The 24,928-nt window shown below is 38.6% G+C and overlaps 1 protein-coding gene across 5 annotated transcripts in view; it reads left to right on the top strand.

The window, feature by feature from the left end:
- Nucleotides 1-3,701: 3,701 nt before the first annotated feature.
- The window catches only part of mark4b (MAP/microtubule affinity-regulating kinase 4b), a 42,959-nt gene continuing 21,732 nt past the window's right edge, over nt 3,702-24,928 (top strand). For 3 of the 5 annotated variants that reach the window (XM_084419314.1, XM_084419312.1, XM_084419315.1), the window contains exons 1-3: nt 3,715-4,569; nt 14,210-14,407; nt 14,744-14,797. In XM_084419314.1, coding sequence (XP_084275440.1) covers nt 4,519-4,569; nt 14,210-14,407; nt 14,744-14,797 — 303 coding nt within the window. In that variant the 5' untranslated portion in view covers nt 3,715-4,518. Of the gene's footprint in view, nt 4,570-14,209; nt 14,408-14,743; nt 14,798-24,928 lie in introns of all 5 variants that reach the window. The other 2 variants (XR_014628764.1, XM_084419313.1) reach the window with 1 other exon arrangement.

Consider the following 24,928-nt stretch of genomic DNA (forward strand, 5'->3'; position numbering starts at 1 on the left):
GCACGGTTGCCTTACGTACTGAGCCCGAGTGCGATTGTCTTTTCGCTAATACACTGCCTGCCTAATGCAGTGATTTTCCCTTTTTACAGAGGATTACGGAGGCAGCTGACGCAAATGGTGGAATTTGCGGCTTTATTTGCAAACTACAACAATTCCTGTTTATCAATACAGTAAATCGAGAACCATACCAGATCCGTTATAAATCTAAATGTAGGCCCACTTGAATTAAATTAATTGAAAAGTGTAATAGCCAAGTAGTAATAAAGATTGTTGCTGTCGTAATGATACCAGTAGCGCATACAAAAATAGTAAAATAACTGTTCCGTGCTCTGGCACGGTTAGCGATCACACACTATATGCGAACTGTGCCCAGGCCCAGTCGAACCATGCCCAAGCCCACCCTTTCAAGCGGGCCAGAGCAAATGAACAACACCCGGGCACGGTATGGAGCGATCACTATAGTCAAACAAAACCAGACTTTGAGGGTTAATTGCGCTTGGGCACAGATCAGATCACCTAGTACACCCTAAATCCAGGGGTGTGAAGTAACGAATTACAAATACTCACGTTACTGTAGAATAGCCTATAGGCTTTTTTTTTTTTTTTCAGAAATTTTACTTTTTAGAGTATAAAAATTGTGTAGGCCTACTTTTACTTTTACTTGAGCCTACATTTTAAGTGACGTAGCCTATCGGTACTTTTACTCTGCTATTTTGCTTCCGTTTGTGGTCTCTACTCATTACATTCTTGTTTTAATTTTATTTTTGGATCGAGTAGGCCAATCGGTCTCGTGACTGTGTCGTCAAATCAAATTCTGCATAGAAAGCTTTTACCACTATACCTGCTGTTAATCATGGCTGATGATGTGGAAGTGCATTCTTCAAGCATCAATTCAATCGAGATCAGCGTCTTCCTCTAATCCTATGCTACGGTACATTTCTGCTTAATAAATTATCTTTATATAGGCTATAGCCTATCTACAGGGCCTGACATTTGATGTGAGATTGGGGGTATTGCGTACAGCGTAAACTCCCTCAAGTGCCACGTTCATAATGCGCGTAGCCTAAATGCGGTGAATTCCCGCTCCCATTTCATAGAGAGACACGCGTGATCTGTGCACTGCTGAGTCTCTCCCTTGTGCTTGTAATGCAGTGTCACTTGGAGAAGTCGGCAGCTCTTTGACTCTTGAGGAGTTTAGTATGAGCGCGCGATGCTCGCTGTGAAGGTGGGGACATTCTTAAACGCTTGATGTGGAAATCGCTAGAATGTAACTGTGGTTCAGTGAATTCTGGATGACTGCCACGGGCAGTGCAAAGCACTAGTGGATAATCGCTGCGGATAATCCACACGATAGGCCTAAGTAGGCTACTTTATGTTGGTTGAATACAGTTCTAAATACACTATATTTCTTAGTTTTTTTTTTTTTTTTTTTTTTTTTTTTTACTCGTGTAGCCTATACAATTTTACCAACATTTAAACTTGTTTAACCAACATTTTCGACAAAAACATTCAACATTCAACAATTAACCATTCTCTTCCACCGAAATGGGGCTGATTCTCGTTCAAGTGTGCTGCCGAAACACGTGATGGGCTGTTTCTCTGTGGTTTTTCATAGCCGAAAGAGCATGACCCAGCCACTGTGGCCTACATGGTGGTCAACCATGGAACAAATAACCCCAAAAAATTACCCAACAGGCTCAACCCACGTTTGAGTAGGAAATTAAACCAGTGCATAGTGTTCTAGACAGTTTCTTTGGTTTAACATACATTCTTAAAAATATGTGAAAGCTCTTTATTCACTGCCTGACAAAATAGGGAAATGAATTAATTCACTGTACTGCCCATTATTAAACAATAGATGGCGCAGTTGAGATGAATGATGGCTTTTGCTCATTCAGAAGTAGATTCATTGTAGTAGACATATTGTTAGGACTAGACAGTAAACATATATTTTGGGAGTTTTATTTGTCAGCTGATGTCCAGCATAGGCCAACAAATCTATAATTTTCTGCTTGTAAACAAATATATTTATTTTAATTGACTATTATTGTGTAGACCTTATTCAGGACAGGTTTGTTCTTCCAGTAAATCATTTGTTTAAAACGTAATGAATCCAAAAAAAAAAAAAAAAAAAACCGCATCCAGAATCAAACAGTTGGTAAATATTCTTATAAATATTCTTAATTATTTTAAGCTAATAACACATTTACTGGTAAAAGAAACTGCATGAATAAGAAATATGTAATCACTGCATTCTAACAAAAGTTGATCATCCCAGCCTCGACGCAGTTGGTTGACATTTATCAGTCCAGAGAACAGTAAGTCTGAATTTCATAAGAAATTTGACAATACTGTACCTTAGGAAGTCAATCTGTTTCCCTGTTTCGTTAAGCATTAACTTGTGCAACACAACAAGAGTCATATAAAATCAAATGACTGAAACAATTACTATCATCATGATCTGAAGCGATAATTGCTTTAATCAATCACAGCCCAAATAATTTTAGTTATTAGATCTTTATCTTGTTCCTTTTTGCCTGTGTTTTCCTCTGTTTAAAACCAAACACATAATGCACATTCTTGGTCTCAGGAGCAATTTGGTGATGATCTGTGCATATCATGATGGAGCAACATGTCACAAGGCAAGAGTGATAATGAAGTGGCTCAGAGATCATTGCATTTAAATTTTGGATCCGTGGACCGTGGCAGTCAACTTCCCAGATCTTTATCCCATAGAGAACCTGTGTTCAATCCTCAAAAGAATCTATCACAAACTGTGATACTAAACTGTGAGCACTAATAATGCATGTATAGATTTCAGGAATTGGCCCAGAAGCTGATATCCAGCAAATTGCAGAGGTTATGAAGAAGAATGGTCAACACTGTAAATATTGACTCTTTGCATAGGCTATATGTAATCTTTTTGCAGGTAAAAGCGTTTAAAACTTTTTGAAATGCTTATTGTTTTCCAGTATAGAAAAAATAAAAATAAATAAAAGTTTTCCTGCATATAAAGATATGAAAAAGAAGCATGCAGCAAACTTTGCAAAAATACAAAATGGATGCACCGCCAAGGCTGTAAAACAGTAATATTATGAAATATGATATTTCATATAGCCTACTTTATATTTGAATATACTGTATCTCAATGTCATTTATTCCTGTGATGGCATAGCTGAATTTTCAGCAGCCATTCCTTTAGTGTCACATGATCCATCAGAAATCATGTTGATTTGGTGCTCAAGAAACATTTCTTATTATTATCAGAGTTGAAAACGATTTAAACAGCTAATAATGTTTTGGAAACGTTTTCAGGTTTCCTGCTATAGAAAGTTCAAAAGAACAGCATTTATTTGAAATTGAATCTTTTGTCAGCGGGGTTAATGCATTTCTCAATATTGTTCACATCCTCGTTTTATTTTAAATTGAGCAATGCAGAAGATCCATGGACATTCATATATATTTTATGCAGATTATTATATTATGCAGATGCATTTTGAATCAAATTTCCAGCACCAGAATGTACTAGCGTACAGTGACCAGCTGGAGGAGTGGTGCACATTTATTCGATTACCCTGTTTGTCTGACGACGGGTCTGCTACATGAATGAATGAACGAACAGGCAGTGTGTTTAGGACCATGGGGGAAGGGTGTGTGTGAGCGTCCGCCGCAGCAGCCCTGCCCAGCCTATTCTTTCTCCTGACGTCCTTCCTTGATGCCAGTGTCACACGCTGCTGGGGATGAACATTTTACAGCGACTGTACAGTTTTTATGTTTGGGAACATTGACATTCCCTGCCTCTTCGAAAAGGATATTGTTCAGTGGTCTTTGTTGGGACGGGAGCGTGCTCGAGATACGCAATAGATTGTATTTCGTATTGTAGGCTATCCGCTGTTCTTTGTTTATTTATTAATATATTGTTTTCCTGGAAATGTACACAGATGACTCTTTGAAGGGGACGCTGCGTCCGTGGGAGTGGTTTATTTTCTCTGGACAAGCCAGACACATTGAAAAAAATGAGGATGTTTTTCCCTGTTTGATGCTGCGGTAGCTAATTTTTTCTTTTCCTCTTCTGTTCTGCTTTTGTTTTCTTTCTGTCTGTCTCGTGGTCTACAATCGTTGACGGCGTATTCTTGAGGATTCAACATACATTTCTGTAAAACAGAGTCTGTATGGACTGTTGGATGGAAAATTGTCGTTTAGCTAAGTACAAAAAGATCTATTGTTCCGGCTAGCCAAACCTCCACAGACATGAGCATCATATAGCTTTGTATTTATTTATTTATTTTATCTTTGTTCACTTCCCATCAGCATTGCGTATAAAATCTAGTAAACTTGACCAAAAATGAGGATTGTTTAAGGAAAAACGCTGTATTGGTGGTCGGAGAGGGCAGCGATAGCCTCGCGATACTGGCTCGGCTACGGACTGCTTCTCCTGTCTGTGCTGATTCAATTAGCAACTGTACACGGACCGCTGAAATAAACCCAGTATTGCTGTAAGCTGAAGCTCCAGGGACGATGTCCTCACGCGCAGCGCTGCAGCCCGGGAACGAAAGGAATGCAGACCACGTAAGTTAAAAGCTTTCTTACGTCATTTGATTAGAACGTTTGTCGTCAAAATTAGCGATAGGAAGTGAGACTCGTTTATGCGAATCGGTTCTTTCAAAACAGTTCCCTTCAAAGAAATGGTTCAAAATAACATTCAGCTACTTCTGTACGTCATCACGTAATTATTACGACATTCTAGAATGACACATTATTTAATGTGCTGTTTAGTAACATATTGCTGTTTATTACGTTTTTTCCTATTCGTTTTTAACAACAATGGTGGTTTTTTTTTGTAATTTCACGTGTTATGATTATAGGTCTATCATTTGTATTGACGTTAAATAATTAATTTACATTTGACATAAAATTATGTATTTTTATTTTTATTGTTTATGTGTGGATAATAAAACTGCCATACAACCATACTTGTGTGATATAAAGTAGCCTATATAACACGTAGCCTAATGTCTATTAGTGATATTTCTGTTATTTGGCTTTTAAAGTATCTTTATTTGCCCGTTTGTCAATTCATCGGTTAACTCAAATGCTCTTATCATAAGTAGGCCTACTCAGTTAGTAATATGAGTCAGACAGGACCGAAAAAGAGTAATCGCTTCTCAAGAACCGCGCTAACAATTCATAAACTAATTCAGTCGGACCGATTTTCCTAACCAGGGGTGCGTTTCCCGAAAGCATCGTTGGCCAACTATGGTCGCAAGTTCATCGCAATGTCCATTGAACTCTATTGGTAACGACGGAACTTGCGACCATAGTTGGCCAACGATGCTTTCGGGAAACGCACCCCAGTTCAGCCGATTCACTGAAAATATTCGAGTCTACAGAAAGACTCGTTAATCGCTAGTCAAGAGCACTGGCATGAAGCGAGAAGTGATCTCTACGCAGCTCACCTGTAGTTGTTAGTTGTGTTTGTGTCTCAATTATTTCATAAACTAGGAGTTGCATTGACTAAAACATGAATTTTAAAATGAACAACGTCCTGCCACTCCCTGAAAACACTGTCACAAAACTCATTGACACTATTGAGGGTATATCTACAACGTTTTTATTGTTTAGATCATGAAGAAAGGGAATCTTTTACAGACCTTCTATTGGGTTTAATTTGTGGAAGATTCATTTGCAACCTATGTTAGGCCTATTCGTGTCCTGGTGCAAAATGGTACTTGTTTACTTGTATGTGATGCAAAGTAAACCCACTTCTTTGTGAATCAGTGTGAATTCAGCTTTCAGAGGCCGAGCTATCTATCGATAAACAGGGCTATAAACCATCAACATTCAGATTAGTGCTCGATCAATGGGCGGTTTTATTTCATTTTAATGTTGCCCTTCCCCAGTCTGGAATATTTGGTGACGTCTTTGTGCATTTGCCAAAATGGAATAACATTTGTGTTGTATTTTAATTGAAAGCTTAAAAAGTTGCGTTTGATTTATGATGTGCACATGCATATGTGAACAGGTTCCCGGCATTTTGTTACAACATTCTTAACACACAGAGCATATCAAAACAACACAAAAACATGTTTGCAAGGTAGCAAGGCTAGGTCATTACCTTATTTAAGCGCACAGTTTATACAATTGAAATTTGTGTCTTTTGTCTACTTGCAAACTTGTATACCAGTTTATTTTATTAAAAAGTAGTCAAACTGACTTGTGCATTATACATTTTAAGTCATGAAAATACTGAAATGTAAATTAGAAGGCATGTAGCTTTTGAAGTGAGTCATTGATGTCAGAATTTTCTTTTATTTGGTTCCTTTCAAGATCTGTTTCTGGAATTTGTTTTCATAATGTGGCAAACAGCAACAAGTATTTATCTGTGGCCAATCATGTAGACTGTTGCAAATATGTCTTTCACACATTTTGTAAGAACTGCTTCTCTATTTCCTCCTCATACTGTCACATAACTTGTGTTCTGTGTACTTATTGTTACCAAAGCTCTTTATAAGTGGGATTTCATGGCAGGTGTCCATTTACCTGGCTTGGGTATTAAATAGTTCTTTAGGAGATGTAAAATACATCACATTTCAGAATTTGATTGCTTTGGAGGAAGTCGATTGCTTGTATTTATTGCTACTGTAATCTAAAGTCGGATTATATGTTATGCAAAAACTATTAAGACAAAGGGCGGTCTAAACAGCGATTAGTGGAGATGGTCATAGACTGAAAAATAAAGAAGCATACATAAAGAAAAAGGAGTGGTTGGATACATGAATGATTGAAGATAATTGAAAAGTTTGCATATTTTGCTTCAGTTATCCAGCACCTCTGCCAGCACAGACACAAACAGTGTGGCATGTCACACACAGGCACTGCAAGACCTTCTAATCTAGAATGATGAGAGCTGATGTGAAGGGATGAGATAGCAAGCAAAGCAAACACAATAGGAAATGTGTCTACCGATCTGGGAGGTTATTAAAACTCTCTGTCTAGCCATGGAACAAAAGTGGAACGATGATGTCAGAACAAGAGTGGAACGATGATGTCGGAACAAGAGTGGAACGATGATGTCAAAACATAGAGCCTGCAAGTGAATCCACAGATTCCATTTAGAAACATCATGTTGTCTGTCAAATACAAGTTGTGCAAGGACTGGTTCAAGAAGGAAGCCCAGAATGTTCAGTACATGTAAGGGCATATGTGAAAATGAATTCATGTTCATTTGCGAGGTCAAATCTTTTTCTATTATTGCAGCCATCTTGATAACCATCACATTATAACAGCTTATCAAGACATACGGGTGGAAAATAAGATGTTAGAATTGCATCATTTTGTTTGACTTGACCTAGACTCACGCAAATGTTGATTTTGATTATGTGAAGAAGCTTGCAGCTTTCACAGAGGAGCAGACACTTTAAATGATGTCTATATCAGCTAAAAATCTCTTGTTTGAAACGATAATTATTCATGTGTTAGCTACTGTGTGGACGTTTAACTTATGCTGAAGTGTCGAAACATCAAAAGAGGAAACTGATTGGTGAAATGCGTAATTGTTATGTTCACGCAATCGACTTCCTCATTGCTGATCTGTTACGTGTTTTTACACTTTAAAGACATATTTTCAGTGTTTAGAAATTTGGCCCTTCCAGTCACAGTGAGGTAATGAGGAAAAGGATAGATATTATTAATCTATACATAAGAGCTAATGATTTGATAAGAATATGATTCCTAAAATTCTGGATGATTCTGATAAGCTGATAAATGGAATTCTGCTGCATTGTACTATTTTGTCAAAATAAATTTCAATTAAAATTTTAACAGTGACCGATACAGATCTCTAATATTGGCTGATAACTGATGTACTGATAACATCTGCAAATCTCCTGTTTGAAAGTGACTTATGTGTGGGTGGTGCTTCATATATCACTACACTATTACTAATGAATGGACAATGGACTTTTTTTGCCAATGAAATTTCGCTAATGTGACCGCACCTTAAGATGAATAACAAGTCTGCAAAACCACGTGCCGTTCCTGGATGTGTAGCACCTACCGCACTGCACATCATTCTGAAGGATCCCAGTGTTGGCTGAAGTTTATTTTCAACCAGATCTGTCTTTATTTTAACGTGATAGTAACAATTTGATTGTTTTATGAACCTGTGACAATTTAATGAACTAATTGCATGACATTAATGAAAAATAATGAAAAATGAAAGAGATTTTTGTTGAATGATGGAGTGATGCAAACTATATTGCACCCGTTCTCTTATTTCCCTTCCATAGAATTCTTAAAGGGACAGCAGCAACAAACAAACAGCTTGTTTAAATCTAAAGAGAGGGTGGAAATGGCTGTTAAAGTCTGTCAAATAATTAATTTATATTATGACCCCTTCAAGAGACACAGTAACACACTATCACACCCTTGTAACTGGACATTATACCTCCACTTTCAGCCAAAAGAAATTCACTGAGCGGATTGGTTTTTCATTGTTCCTCAGTAAAGCACGAAAGCTGATCCAATGTAAAGTTCAGATAGGCAGGGGTACCACACGCCTGGTGGCTTTTTTTTTTTGAGGAACCAGTGAAACCTAGGCCTAGACATTCATGTTCTGAATAAAGAGGTTATTGTGTCTGCTGTGAAGAAAGCAAAGAAACTGAAGTTGAAGGCGCATCTTTTATAAAGAGCATTTGCTTCTTGGTTGGTCGAAGTCTGTGGCATGTCTTGTTCATAGCACTACTAGTTTGTTGTGTTAATGTTACTGTGGTAAATATTCAGTCCAGTATATCAGTGTCTTCAAGTCAGCCTATTAACTTAGCATTATGTTGTCCACCACAATGCAGTTATCATTTGGTTTGGCCAGCTACTACAAGTAAAACATGTTTATCTAGTCGAACCTTTATCTCTGAGCAAGTTTTTGAATCAAGAGGGTGTTTAGACCGTGTGCGACAATCACACAATCAGCATGTTTTTTGTGCTAGTCATTGTGGAAGTATTGTGGCACCCCCTGTTTCGTTGCCAAGCCAATAGTTGCTCTTGACAACTGATATTGATGTTGTCTCCTTGTGTGTTTGGCTTATGTGTGTGCGGGCACATGAGGGGGTTATGTTACTAGTTGATGGGGAGGGGGGTTGCGAAGTGCGGTTAGCAGATGGGCCTCAGCTGGGGCTTTTTGTTTGGCTCTCTCATCTGATGCCAAGGTGAGACTTTTGCTCTGTAGTCATGAGGATTGCACCATTAGTTATTCAGATGTTTCACTCATGGCAGAGACACTTACTTAAGGGTAACAAGTAGCATAGGGGCTAATAGCATTTCAGTCACAAGGCCTGAGTCGGTGTTGAGGCAGTGTCTTTGGTCATCTGCTGAATAGAGAAAGATTGCATGTTCATTTAAATATATGAATCTCACAATAACCATGTGAGTTATCCATTTTTTAAATCAACCTGTCAAAGTAGGACGGTCATTCAGTTAAACGTTTTATGTGTTTAATTAAATGCTATTCTGATGTGCTGAATAATTTATCACAGTAAATTGCCAAGGTGGGATATTATTGATACAGATTTCCAGATTAAATTTTATTCCGATTCACAAGCTCTTGATTTGTTTAACTCACAATAACTATGTAAATTATCCGTGTTAACATGAATCTTTCAAAGTGGGACTGTCATTCAGCTAAAATGTTATCAAATTAATTGCATGATATGCTGGATAATTAATAACAGTTATTATGCAGAGCTGGGTACTGATGCAGATTTCCAGAATCAATTTGATTCTGATTCACTAGCTCTTTATTTGATTTTAATTTTGATTCATTTAGGTATATTTCAGTTATGTCCATTTAGCTTGTGAGGAAATTCTTTCTCTGCTAATGTTGCAAATCATGTAGAGAATTGGGCTACACTGGTTACGTAGCATGTTCGTGTTTGCATGCAGCCTGTTAATTTTGTGGCAGATAAGCAAATCTTTGAGTAGACATTACAAAAAGTGGCTTTAGAAGTCAATATATTGTTTGTTTTATTTCCATGTCAGTGAACCATAAGCCTATAAAGAGTGAACAAACCAACAAAGCCTTTTACACTGAACCTGTTTAAGAAGCCTAAAGCTTTGTTGCAAGCATTTACTCTGGAAGCCACACCAGAAAACTGTTACAAAAGGAAGGCAAAACATCTATCCAAGACAGGAAACCGTGCACGTTTGAGTTTTCGCTGGGTTCTTCACACCTGGTTCAAGCGTACACCTGTTTCCCCACAGACTTTTATCTCACATCAACACAATATTGCATAGTGATGTTGTGAACGACTAAAACTCGTTGTGCATTCATTTCAAGGAAACGCTGTGAAAGAAATCAGCACAGAGGAAACTGGTTTGCTGCAATGCCAAATGCAAAGCTTCACAGGGCAGGGCAGGACATAGACCCCTGTAAATGGATTTTGGGAGTAAGTCATAAGATGCAATAGCAGGATGTGTGTCTGGATGGACTGACCCTGACCCATCTCTACCCCCTTCACATGTGCTTCTATCCTACCATGAGCAGGATGCAGGCTAGATAGGCAGTCTATTGTCTCAGTCTGGGGTGGGACTCTAGAATCATGTTATTATATGGAATTATGTCTTGGGCGCTGCATAGTCCTACCAGGTCTAGATCAATACATATTTTTAAATCTGCAGTTATAATTAAAGGGATAGTTCACCCAAAAATGAAAATTCTGTCATTCATTACTCACCCTCATGTCGTTTCAAACCTATAAGACTTTCTTTCATCTTCGGAACACAAATTAAGATAATCTGAGAGCTTTCTGTCCCTCCATAGACCGCTATGCAACTACCACTTTGAAGCTTCAAAAAGGTCATAAAGAGATTGGTTTTACAATCTATAATTAGTCCAAATTTTCTGAAGAGAAACGATTGCTTTAAATGATGAACAGATTGAATTTAGGCTTTTATTCACATGAAACATGCATCAACGCACACATCAGTTGAGGTAAACGGAAGCTCAAGCAAATCTGCTTGTCGTGCGAAAACCAATGAGGTTAATTCTCGTGTTACGCAGCACGTTTGAGCTTCTGCAAGAACCAATGAGGTTCATTCTCGTGTTACGCAGCACGTTTGAGCTTCTGCAAGAACCAATGAGGTTCATTCTCGTGTTACGCAGCACGTTTGAGCTTCTGCAAGAACCAATGAGGTTCATTCTCGTGTTACGCAGCACGTTTGAGCTTCTGCAAGAACCAATGAGGTTCATTCTCGTGTTACGCAGCACGTTTGAGCTTCTGCAAGAACCAATGAGGTTCATTCTCGTGTTACGCAGCACGTTTGAGCTTCTGCAAGAACCAATGAGGTTCATTCTCGTGTTATGCAGCACGTTTGAGCTTTCTGCAAGAACCAATGAGGTTCATTCTCGTGTTACGCAGCACGTTTGAGCTTCAGCGAGAACCAATGAGGTTCATTCTCATGTTACGCAGCACGTTTGAGCTTCTGCAAGAACCAATGAGGTTCATTCTCCTGTTACGCAGCACGTTTGAGCTTCAGCGAGAACCAATGAGGTTCATTCTCCTGTTACGCAGCACGTTTGAGCTTCTGCAAGAACCAATGAGGTTCATTCTCCTGTTACGCAGCACGTTTGAGCTTCAGCGAGAACCAATGAGGTTCATTCTCCTGTTACGCAGTACGTTTGAGCTTCTGCAAGAACCAATGAGGTTCATTCTCCTGTTATGCAGCACGTTTGAGCTTCTGCAAGAACCAATGAGGTTCATTCTCGTGTTACGCAGCACGTTTGAGCTTCAGCGAGAACCAATGAGGTTCATTCTCCTGTTACGCAGTACGTTTGAGCTTCTGCAAGAACCAATGAGGTTCATTCTCCTGTTACGCAGCACGTTTGAGCTTCTGCAAGAACCAATGAGGTTCATTCTCGTGTTACGCAGCACGTTTGAGCTTCAGCGAGAACCAATGAGGTTCATTCTCATGTTACGCAGTACGTTTGAGCTTCTGCAAGAACCAATGAGGTTCATTCTCATGTTACGCAGCACGTTTGAGCTTGTGCAAGAGGTTTGTTCTCTTGCATCAAGCAGGTTCAGTTGAGCTTCTGTTAATGTTCGCTGAACAATGTTTATATGTGAAAAAATCAATCTGTTCATCATATAAAATGATTGTGTCTCTTCAGAAAATTTGGACTAAACTGCTCGATTTGTATGGATTAATTGTATGATCTTTTTATTAACTTTTTGTGTCAAAGTGGTAGTTGCGTAGCTGTCCATGGAGGGTCAGAAATTGCTCAGATTTCATTAAAAATATCTTCATTTGTGTTCCGAAGACGAACGGAAGTCTTACGGGTTTGGAACAACATGAGGGTGAGTAATCAATAAAAGAATAAAAAATTTTGGGTGAACTAACCCTTTAAGCTCCTGCATGTTGTCGAACTACAGACTTCATCTCTAAATGTACATGATACACACGGAATTTAATATTTAAAAGATTAAAGAAGAGTCACCTCTGTGTTTCGTAGCAAAAGCACAATGTAATATTTAGTTTTGCTTGCTGAAATTTTGCGTTCAAAATCCAGTAATTCGATAGGAATCCATACAATCGGAATTTGAAGATTTCGTTTGTGTTCCAGGTGGTCATGAGAATTCACTCCGTTGAAATCTGCTTGGTTTTAAAGTGACTTCTGTGTGAGGAGTGTTTTATGCATTGCTACACTATTGACTCTGAATAATAGATTTTTTGGCGTGACCACATGACCACACCTTAAATTACATTTTTGCAAAAATCAGACTGGTGTGACTTTGGTTGCAATAAAGCGTTTACATGACTTTAGTCAGATGTAAATCAAACTTTTAAAGTGCATGTAAACACTAAGTGGGAGGAAACTGAATATCTAAATGCATCATCATTTATTGTTCTCTATAGCAAGGTGCTTTCTTCCCCCATCTAAACCATCTATTTCAGTGACATATTGCTTTCACTGAGAAACCCTCTCCCTCTACACCCTGCCCCCACCTTCTCATATAAATTGCAAGGGCAATCAGACAGAGAGCAGCAGTGGAACAATCAATGTGTGTGTGGCTTGGACAGGGTGGGGCAGTGGGCGGTGGTGGAGGAGGATGGGTGGGTGACAGGCGATGAGGTCTATGTCAGCATGATATGGTCAAACTGTTGGGAATAGGGGGTGTGGGGATGTAGGGTCACTAAAAGAGCCTTATTGGTGTGAAAAGATGTTCCCATCACTAATATTTGAGCTCATGAGACTATAGAAAATATATCTCCTCATAAAGATGTACTATATGGAATATATCCTTATACTCTAGAATGTAGAATGTACAAGCAGAATTCAAGAATAAGATGCATTCTGTATTTGTTTTTTGATTATTCTGTACCCACATAGAATGATCAGTGTCCGGCTGAGAATGCCACATGCGTCACATCGCATCAAGGTGCGAGTGCAGTTTAGTGTCGCAATGCATTCCTGGATAGATTAGATTTAAGACTTAAGATCTTTGAACAGCCAGACATGAAACATGTCAGCAATGTATAGCAAAGCAGAGATTAGCTTTTCTTGGAGAAACCACAAAAACTTATGCCTAAAGTATGTTGAGATTTGAAGCAGTGTTATTTTTAGTGTATACACTAAAATGTTTCATTTTTAGTCATTTTGTTTTGTGCTTTATTTTATATTTCTCTTTTGTTTTAATTTATATTTATTTGAGTTTTAAGTTGTAGTACTTTCATTTCAGTTATTTGAAATAATTATTTTCAGCTAATATTATATTTTATTTAATTTCAGCTTTATTTCAATTAACAAAAACTATAACAACACTGTTAAGTGTACCCATCTAAATCTGGTTAAATTTGTTCCAGACATTTATGACATTCTTTCTTCTGTGGAACACACACAAAAAATATATTTAGAAAAATGCCTCAATGTTTTTTTTGTTTTGTTTTTCATACAAGGAAAATCAATCAGGTCCAATATTTTAAACCCTATTGATTGGACAAAAAAACGTTCTCCAAAATATCTTTTTATGTTCCAAAGTCATAAAGGTTTGGAACGACGTGAGGGTGTGTAAATTATGACAGATTATTCATTCTTGAAGCTGAATTTAATTACATTTTGCAAGATTATGAATTCATGTGCTGAATATTCTACACTGAAATAACATTGCCTTTTATTGAGCCTGGTCATCATGAGTAACGTTTTTTCTTTAACCCCCAGCATGCCTCTCTCTCAGCCAGTCGTTCAGAGAAGGGCTCGGGATGGTCGAGTCGCTCACTCGGAGCCCGTTGCCGGAATTCCATCGCCTCCTGCTCGGACGAACTGCCACACATCGGCAACTACCGGCTGCTCAAGACCATCGGCAAGGGCAATTTTGCCAAAGTGAAGTTGGCACGCCATATTTTGACCGGCAAGGAGGTAAGATGTATATTAATGTGGGGAATTAAATGAATAAAGATTCTCAAGGCTCCTCTGATTGACTCTTAGGTAAAACTTCTTGTTCTACTTTGTGACCAGACTGGTCTCTGCTGTACTTTTTTAGCCAATTGCCAAATGAAAAATGTATATAATAACTTTTTTACATTTGCTCATCTGGTTTGTCACACCTTGACCAAAAGCAATTATGTTATCAACCTGCTGAGGTGTGCGCAGTTAGCATAATTTAACAGGTGATTGCTCCTTTTATATGCAATTTAGTTGTCAAGTCAATGTGTCAGCTGCATTCTGATGATTTTTAACTTTGTGTCTTCTCAGGTTGCAATAAAAATCATTGACAAAACCCAACTCAACCCTACAAGCCTTCAGAAGGTAGGAACTAGGTCATAACCGCTGCACTCTCGTAAGCTTGTGATCCTAATTATGTCTTTGCGCGCTAATGTTTATCTGCACTCAGTGCCCGAGGCATAAGGTCATATCGAGGAGCTTGTTTTGGTCAAATTGTATTTGATCAGACACTGTTTAGCAGTGGTCAGTAAAAATGTAAACTTTGACCCCATGGCTTTGATTTGCCACCATTGTTCTCTGAGGTGGACTGTGGTCTAATGCTGTTGTAATATATCTGGAGCTGTCTGAGCACTTTATCTGTGTGAAATCTGAAAAATACAACAGTGAGCTGTTTTTGTCCTTGGTTTAGTTTGCAGATAAATGTATTAATTCACTGGAAAGTGGCAGGAAAGATAAGATAAGCAAGTCAAATAAGAGAAAGCTGTTGAATTTGATGGAGCTAAGTGGTTGTTTCTTTATAGGCACGTTATCATTATTTTGCACTTTTTGTTTTTAGCTGATGTGTCTTTGTGAAGATAATACAATCTCTACATTTACATATTACATCAGTTTGTGTATTTGAAGTTTATTTACTTAATAACACGCTTGTTCTGTTTAATGTTGTCTGAGGTACATCACATGAACTGAGTCATGATTAGGATTTATCCTCCTTAGTGCAAAATATTCCTTGCTGTTATGCATATGGCTTGATGACTAGGGAATGTTGTGTTAGTGTGAGAGAGTCTGTGTGATAATCACACCTTTAAATGTGAGAACCAAGTATGGTGTGCTGCTTCATTCTGAAGTTTTGTTCTTCTAACACAGCATTTCAGTCCTGTAGATTTAGATTATTATTGGCGTTAAGCTCTGAAAGGTCTTCCAGAATATCCAAGTGTAATGCGTTATTAATGACTGTCAAGAAGATTAATAAGTATGTAACAGCAAGTTTTAGTTAGAGGATGTGATGGCACACTTAAAATAAGAGTTATATTTGTTGGTAATAGTTTATCTGTGATGTCTTGGTGAGTGATGTCATGTGGTCAACTCAAAACCAAAAGCAAATGATGGGTCAGAGCAGAGGCGTTGTGTACTGTAGTGTATTGTGCTAGGTTGGGCTAAAGGTGTTAATGGTCTCTGTAGGGATGGATTGGACACTGCAGCAGAAATGCATGCCACTCCCATCAGCATTATACTAGGTGACACTTCTGAGTAGAATATTTATGTACATGTTCCTCCTTTCTTTCTTTCTTTCTTTCTTTCTTTCTTTCTTTGTTCTCTCACTCACTCACATGGTATCATTCCTAACCTTCATTCAACTGTCAACTTCATACTGCATCTGGCCGACAAATTCCCATGATTGACAATGACAGATGTGAATGAATTTCTCTCAAATTATATATATATATATATATATATATATATATACATACATACACACACACACACACACACACACACACACACACACACACACACTCACACTCACACTCACACTCACACTCACACTCTCACTCTCTCACTCACACACACACACACACACATTCTGTGTATATGTATCTATATCTATGTTATAACTGTTTTCTATTTTAATATATTTAATAAAAGATTGATACATAGAAACTGATACATTTTTTCAGAATTCTTTGATGAATGGAAAGTTCAAAAGAACAGCATTTATTTAAATAGAAATCTTTTATAACATTATCATTAGATTTTCTGTACAAGTTCTGTACATTGGATTTTCTTGCTGAAGTATTAAAAAACATTATTTTCTTTTAAAACCACTGACCACACACTTTTGAATGGTAGTACACACACACACACACACACACACATATATATATGTATATATACACACATATATGTATATATGTATATGTAAAAATTAAGCCTTCACCATGACATCATAAACTATGAGACATGATGATGATAGACAAGCTTCTATGTAATCAAATACTGAAGATCGCAGACCAAATCTAAAAATTGTTTGTCCCTCTTGATGTTTATGCTGGTTACGGCCCTGCTCCTGTGTCATGTTTAGTGCAGATCAAGAGGTTTTGTTAGTCTGATGTGGCCACAGCACTGGAGATACGCCAGCAGGCTCTTTCTTCTCTTCTTCTCCAATCTCCTCTCTGTTTAATTCTGTTCAGAGATGGAGGGGGGCAGAGCACAATCAGCTGACCATGAACTTTCCCAGCAGCTGGATTTCAGAAGGGCCGGAAAAGACATGGCATTTGCCTTTATCAACGTGTGTGTGTGTGTGTGTGAGAGAGAGGGTTGGGGGCTTGATGTAAAGGTTTGGATCCCCATCATAAGAGCACAGTGTTACTTTAATAAAAAAAAACTTCAGGGCGGGTGACAGAGTTGGACCGTGGGTGAAGAAGGGTAGAGGGGGTTGGGTGTCCCTTATTCAAGTCTCTTGCAGCCAGGAGCGCTGTTCCAGACATACGAACAATGGGGGCAACTGAACCCGGAGGGGGTGGGGGACTCCAGAGGGGCCGTAGCACAGGAGCAGAGATCCTGAGAAAGCAAGCTTGCATACAAGAGAAGTGAGGAGTGTCTATAACATGATATCAGAAAGGGAAAAGGCCCTGATTTAACATGGTTTGTTTGGCACCTTTGACTGTGTTGTTATAGTGTCGTTGTTATTTCATTTTAGCGCATTGTGCAGTCTTGAAATGGTGGAAATGTACTGATGTATGACTATTATTGTTTCTAAGAGAATGAATCATGAATTATTAATTATGTAGATCACATAAGTGTCACTTCAGATATACATATATATATAAAAAAAATGTGTCTATATTTTTGTAAAGATATCTTAATTTGTGCTCCAATGAAAAAAGCAAGTCAGGTTTGGAAAGGCACGAGGAATTTTCATTTTGGGGTGAAATATCTCTTTAGGGAAAGTCAGTTTACATGCATTTTGGATGATTGTGACTCCTCAGTCCCACCAAAGCTAGAATTATTAGTAACTTGAATGTCCTAAAAAAAATTCAGTTTAGTGCATATTATCTATGTATGCAGTCATTATAATTATTAAATCACCGATGAGAGCAGTTGCTGGAAAAGCACTAACAGGCAGAGCCAGATATACAGTACTCCAAAAAGAGAAGATGAAGTAAACTTGACATTTATGAGTCACACTGGGGATGCATCACCGCCTAACACTTCAAGATTATTTCTGATCAACTCCAAATACTCATGGATTACTTATGTAAGCTCCATCAATTATGAGATTATCACTATTTCTGGCACCCTAGGGCACTGTGTGTTGTATGTATCTAGGACAGTGGTTCTCAACCCTGGGTGTGGAGTACTGCCAGCAGTGCACAGTTAGATGTCTCACTAATCAAACACACCTGATTCAACTCATCAGCTCATTAGTAAAGACTCCAAGACCTTAGATTGGTGTATTAAATAAGAGAGACATCGGCTGCGTCCGAAAATTTAGGCAGCTGGCTTTGTAGGCAGCGTTTCCACATGAAGGTATCCCACGAAACTGACTTCTGTGGTAGCGTAATGATCTACAGCAAAATAGAGCAAGCTTTGGTGATAACTAAACAAATATTTTATTACTATAATAGTAATTTCTCGCTAGAAGTGACATCAGAAGTGGAAAACGTTGGTCAAAAACTTACATTTACACACAAACTCTTCTTTTTTTTTAGCTCATCTGTCACAGAATGGGAAGCACAGGATTGTGGGAAATCAAAGGCAGTGAAGGATACATCTATGCTGCCTTCAAAAATCGATTAGATGAAGGTATAACACACCAAGCAGGTCAGCCATCTGGCAGTGTTAGGCCATTTTTGAGCGTCGGGTGGCTTAGTTTTTTTGGTGTGTTCCGCACAGTTGGCTCTAGTCAGATGCCGTCTGAGTTTTAAGGGCCAATTCAGCCTGTTGAATCCACACTGGGCCGTTGGTGAGAGAGAACTCTGATTGGCTGTTCAGCTTAGCGAATGAGAGAGTGCATGAGAAAGTGCGAAAGTGATGAAAGCGAGCAAAGAGATCAAGACGATACAGATAGAAGGCTGTTACATTTTTACGTATTCTTACCTGAGCATTCAAATGCACGACTATTTTCATAAAAACATGAGCCAACTGGAATTAAGAAAGTGCTCAGCATGATTGATATTCAAAATGGTAAGCAAGCACTGCTTTGTTTACAGTTTGTATATCTGCAGTCCTAGTTTTGTTTCCCTTTTTGAATGCAGAAAATAGACTATTGAAACCTGTTGATATAGACAGATATTTACTTACAAGCAGGCGCAGAACGCACGTAATAGTTGACCATCGCCTTTAGTCCTTTCAGACAGTGTGTTCAAGCGCAGCTTTTTGGCCTAGACGCAGCGGAGGAGAGGCAACAACACAGTCAGCTTTTCATCGCCGCTAGCTCTTGGACGTCGGCTTGGTGTGTCCCAGGCTTTAGGATACAGGAAGTGAAGATAACATTGGATTCGGACGTAGCCATCAATGTGCAGTGTTGTACAAGTGTATGTGCAATATGCAAGTGTTTTGTTTTTTTAAAAGAAATGAATAAATTTAGTTAGCAAGGATGCATTAAATTGGTCAAAAGTGACAGTAAAGACATTGATACAAAGGATTTCTATTTTTGAAGTAAATGCGGTTCTTTAAAACTTTCTATGCATCAAAGAATCCAGAAAAATGTATCACAGTTTTGACAAAAATATTAAGCTGCACAACTGTTCTCAGCATTGATAATAAGAAATGTTTCTTGGGCACCAAATCAGCATATTAAAATGATTTCTGTAGGATCATGTGACACTGAAGACTGGAGTAATGATGCTGAAAATGCAGCTTTACATCCCAGGAATACGTAAATTACACCTTAAAATAGAATTAAAATAATAAAATAAAATACAAAACATATTTTAAATTGTAACAATATTACTATTTTTACTATATTTTAATCAAATAAATGCATCCTTGGTGATCATGAGACTTCTTTAAAAAAAATTACCTACAGTATAATTGTGCAAATTAATGATTTTAAACCATTTTTTATATATAATATAAAATATACACTCACCTAAAGGATTATTAGGAACACCTGTTCAATTTCTCATTAATGCAATTATCTAATCAACCAATCACATAGCAGTTGCTTCAATGCATTTAGGGGTGTGGTCCTAGAATGGGAAAGAAAGGTGATTTAAGCAATTTTGAGCGTGGCATGGTTGTTGGTGCCAGACGGGCCGGTCTGAGTATTTCACAATCTGCTCAGTTACTGGGATTTTCACGCACAACCATTTCTAGGGCTTACAAAGAATGGTGTGAAAAGGGAAAAACATCCAGTATGCGGCAGTCCTGTGGGCGAAAATGCCTTGTTGATGCTAGAGGTCAGAGGAGAATGGGCCGACTGATTCAAGCTGATAGAAGAGCAACTTTGACTGAAATAACCACTCGTTACAACCGAGGTATGCAGCAAAGCATTTGTGAAGCCACAACACGCACAACCTTGAGGCGGATGGGCTACAACAGCAGAAGACCCCACCGGGTACCACTCATCTCCACTACAAATAGGAAAAAGAGGCTACAATTTGCACAAGCTCACCAAAATTGGACAGTTGAAGACTGGAAAAATGTTGCCTGGTCTGATGAGTCTCGATTTCTGTTGAGACATTCAGATGGTAGAGTCAGAATTTGGCGTAAACAGAATGAGAACATGGATCCATCATGCCTTGTTACCACTGTGCAGGCTGGTGGTGGTGGTGTAATGGTGTGGGGGATGTTTTCTTGGCACACTTTAGGCCCCTTAGTGCCAATTGGGCATCGTTTAAATGCCACGGCCTACCTGAGCATTGTTTCTGACCATGTCCATCCCTTTATGACCACCATGTACTAGGGGTGTGACGAGATCTCGTGTTACGAGATCTCGCGAGATTAAAACGCGACGAGATTTCTCGTCGAGGTAAAACTTTGTCTCGTGAGTGAGGGTGAAATTAGTAGCCTATTGAAGATGCCCCTGCCACTTTTAAATCATTTGTGTGCCGGGCCAATCACACACACACACTCCGCGCACACACACACACTCACTGTCCCTCGCTCACTCACTCGCGCGCGAACACACACACACACACGCTCACTGGCGGGCGCACACACGCACACTCACTGTTGCTCGCACTCTCACTCACTCACGCTCACACTCAACCCGTCGTGGAGGACCGTTAAAGTTAAACATGCTAGTCTTTCTGTCATGATGTCCTGGAGCATCGCAGACGCGTAGGTTGTCGCCCACTATGACACACTATTCGAAATGAAACGATCGAATCTTGCGTCCCGACGCCCGTTGTCCTTTACGAATCTCCACGAAACGGATCGTGCCAAAATCGCGCTAAAATAGTGTAATCTGAACCAGGCAGGTAATAAACATTTGACCTATCGCGCAAAGAACCTATTAAAGCACTAAGACATGGGAACAGTATAGCTAACATTCACATATCACAAGTCATATCGACATCGCAATATTAAACAATGTTATCGCACATCGCAGCTTTTCCTCATATCGTGCAGCCCTAGTTAGCTACTGCCCAAAGGTCTCAAATGCTGCCAGAAATCGTCGACATGCTTATATTCTTGAAAAAGAACATGACCAAAATCTTAGTCTGTTCTGTGTAGTTAATTTTATCTCTTTTTCATGCTTGAAAAAAAAAATTGTTTCTGTTTGAACTTGTAGTTTTGAGAGAGCAGTAGCCTACTTTGATTATGGATACACACTTACTGTTTGCATTTAAAGTGTTATTTCAGTTATTTATATTTATTTTATTTATACTGTTTTATTTTTCTTTATGTTCGATTTGTGGAAAGGAGTTAGATTTCTCATGTGAAATCGTACAGGGGAGAAGCCAGACAGTAGAGTTTATAGCAAAACATTTTGCAGTGTTTGCATGTCCTTTACTGCATAGAATTCATTAAAATAGAAGTAAAATAACATTCATTACAAGTTGATTTCAAAATGAACCTAAATTGTTTTGCATTTTGTGATTTTCAGTTGAATAAAAGACTATTTTCCATTCATATATTTCATCATTGAGGATTTCTTAAAAATTGTGTAAAAATCTCGTCTTGTCTCGTTCTCGTGAACCCAATCTCGTGTCTCGTCTCGTCTCGTCTCGTGGAGTAAGCGTCTCGTCACACCCCTACCATGTACCCATCCTCTGATGGCTACTTCCAGCAGGATAATGCACCATGTCACAAAGCTCGAATCATTTCCAAATTGGTTTCTTGAACATGACAATGAGTTCTCTGTACTAAAATGGCCCCCACAGTCACCAGATCTCAACCCAATAGAGCATCTTTGGGATGTGGTGGAACGGGAGCTTCGTGCCCTGGATGTGCATCCCACAAATCTCCATCAACTGCAAGATGCTATCCTATCAATATGGGCCAACATTTCTAAAGAATGCTTTCAGCACCTTGTTGAATCAATGCCACGTAGAATTAAGGCAGTTCTGAAGGCGAAAGGGGGTCAAACACAGTATTAGTATGGTGTTCCTAATAATCCTTTAGGTGAGTGTATTTTATGGTATGTTTTTACTTCTCCTAAAGAATTCAGAACAAGATGATACATAAATAAAACACAAATGAAATCTCCAATAAATCTAAAGAAAGAGCATTGAGCAATAAAATATTCCTTTGGGACGTGCACTTTGAGCAGTCATGAGGCTTCTGGGTAAGCCAACGTTTTTCCCTCTGGCACTTCCTGTCCTGATGTTGATGATGACCTGAGCTGTTGGTGTTCCCGGATGAGACCATCTGCATTGCTTTCTGTGGTGATCCAGCTCTCTTTCTCTCTCTGTCACTCACCGGGATCCAGATCAATGCTAGGGAAATGGCGTGGGCATAAGCACTAATGCCTGGGAGCTATAGAAGTACTTTGAAATTCTGAAGTGTTTTCTTTGGTAAAATCACTTGTATATGTGAATGATTCACTTTAAATTGTCAACTAACATGTTGATTATTTGCAGTTTTTCTAAATACTCTCACTGTTTTGTTTTCACATCTGAATGGTACATTCTTCCAGGACTGGGCTGGCTGTATGTGTGTTTATGGGATTGACCGAACGTTAGATTTCTTTAGGTGAGAATGTGATGGTGTACAGAGAAAGACGGGCATCTGCGATCATATGAGGATGCCATTAGCCTACAGACAATCACACTGAAAAAAAAACTTCCCTTTGGGAACAGAATGAGCCAAAGATGTAGAAGCAGGGATTACCAATATGACGTATAGCCACTGCTGGGAAGTTACTGTAGCAGTCGTCGTTCAGACTGACATGATTCCTCTAAATCTTGCAGATTTTTAGTAGAATATGCAGCGATGCAGAACCGTTCTTTCCCTCTCGACTGAGAGGCTCTTACAATGTCTTATGATAGACTTGGATATAATGTGGCGCCCATGTAAGCTCCTTGTCAACGCCTCCCACAACGTGATCCAGTTTAAAAATGCTGATCTGTCTCCGGATGGAAGATTCAATCAGCCAGGGATAGCCCACCCAAAAATGACCAATCTGTCATTTATTTATTCACCCTCAGGTCATTCCAAACCAGTGTTATTTTACTATCATTGATGTACTATTATAGGTTTAGTTCATTAGTTTTAGAAATTGTGTTGTGATTTTGTCATTTTTATTAGTTTTTTTGTAAATATGTCTGTATAGTTTTTATTATACTGAACGAAACGAAAAAATTTCAACTAAACGAAAATGAGAAATGTTGCTTTGGCAACTAGCTGAAATATATTATTTTTTACTTTATATATTTATATATATATTTTTTTATTATTTTTATTGTTTTTTATATTATATAATAACACTGTTCCAAACCTGGTAGTAACAATATTTTCTGGGCCCCGATGTTCTAAGTATCTTATGTTCCACATAAGAAATAAAGTCATACAGGTTTGAACGACATGAGAATGAGAAAATGATGATGACAGAATTACAATCTTTGGGTAAATTATCCCTTTAATTGTAGAGTTGTGCAACAGTGATCGGAGGCAAAGGATAATTCACATGCCAATAATCATTGTTATAGCTATTATTTGATGTCAGAAGTGTTGCGTGGGCGTTTTTGTTCTCTTGTTCAGACATGCAAAAATGTCAAGCCTCTGATTTGCATATTTCACCCCCTCTCCGTGTCGCAGTTGGAGATGGTGTGGAAAGAGAACGGCCTGGACAGAACCAGACGCACATAAAAAATGATTCCCAGTGGGATGTGGACGGCTGTTATGTGCTTATATCTGACCGATGAGCTTGATAAGGACAAACTTAGGTTATCAGACACTTTCAGTGATATGATGAATGAAGAAATATGCCTAATACTGAAGGTTTGCCTCAGTATAAAGTGTCACACCTAGTCTTAACACCAGATGTGATGCGATCTCTTCCATGTAAATTTGTGTTTTTGTACATGACAAGCAACCAGAGCCTGGAAATGATCTCAGTTGCCTGGTTTCTACTTCTGAAGTGTTGCTCAGTGAAATCTTAAAGTCCAAAATCCTTCTCCACATCAGATCTGTCTCCATATTGCTACCAAGGGATAACATCTCGTCCTGCTCTATTTTGTTCTTGTTTGATCGCCTTCATTGTGACGTTTTTTTCCAAGTAAAATGGCTGTTACAAACTTGCATCTTCAATTTCATGCAGACTCTAAACCTTCTGATTGACTGTGTATCCATATTTAACATTTTTAATTGAATTGCTATTTTTTTATCATTATATTTTTATATCTCACAATCAATGTTGTTATTGTAGCCATTGTCTCAAGATGCACACCAGTAATGTTTTTTTTCTAAGGCACATTTATAAAAGGTCCTAATTGAACGAAGGCCTAATCCTGGCTTAATCTAAGCCCCGTCTCTGAAACCAGGCCTAAATGTTTTTTGGGCTTGATCTCTTAAATTTTTCGGCATGAGTACTCACTGTAAACCCTCCCATGTATATTTTGATTATTTTTGCCTGTGCATTTCATTACAACAGTTATGGTGTTCGCTCTTTGCATCTGTAAATGCTGCTCAATCAGGCTCCCAGCACAAGGCCTGGATTAACTGGTGGGAAGCCTGCAGTGGGATCAAGGTGAGGTGGTCCTGCGCAAACAACGATCTCGGCTCGACGGCTCGACAAATGTTTGCGTCCAGCACCACCAACATGAC

This window comes from Rutilus rutilus (genome assembly GCF_951802725.1).
Source record: "Rutilus rutilus genome assembly, chromosome: 9".
NCBI classification, from domain to species: Eukaryota; Metazoa; Chordata; class Actinopteri; order Cypriniformes; family Leuciscidae; genus Rutilus; species Rutilus rutilus.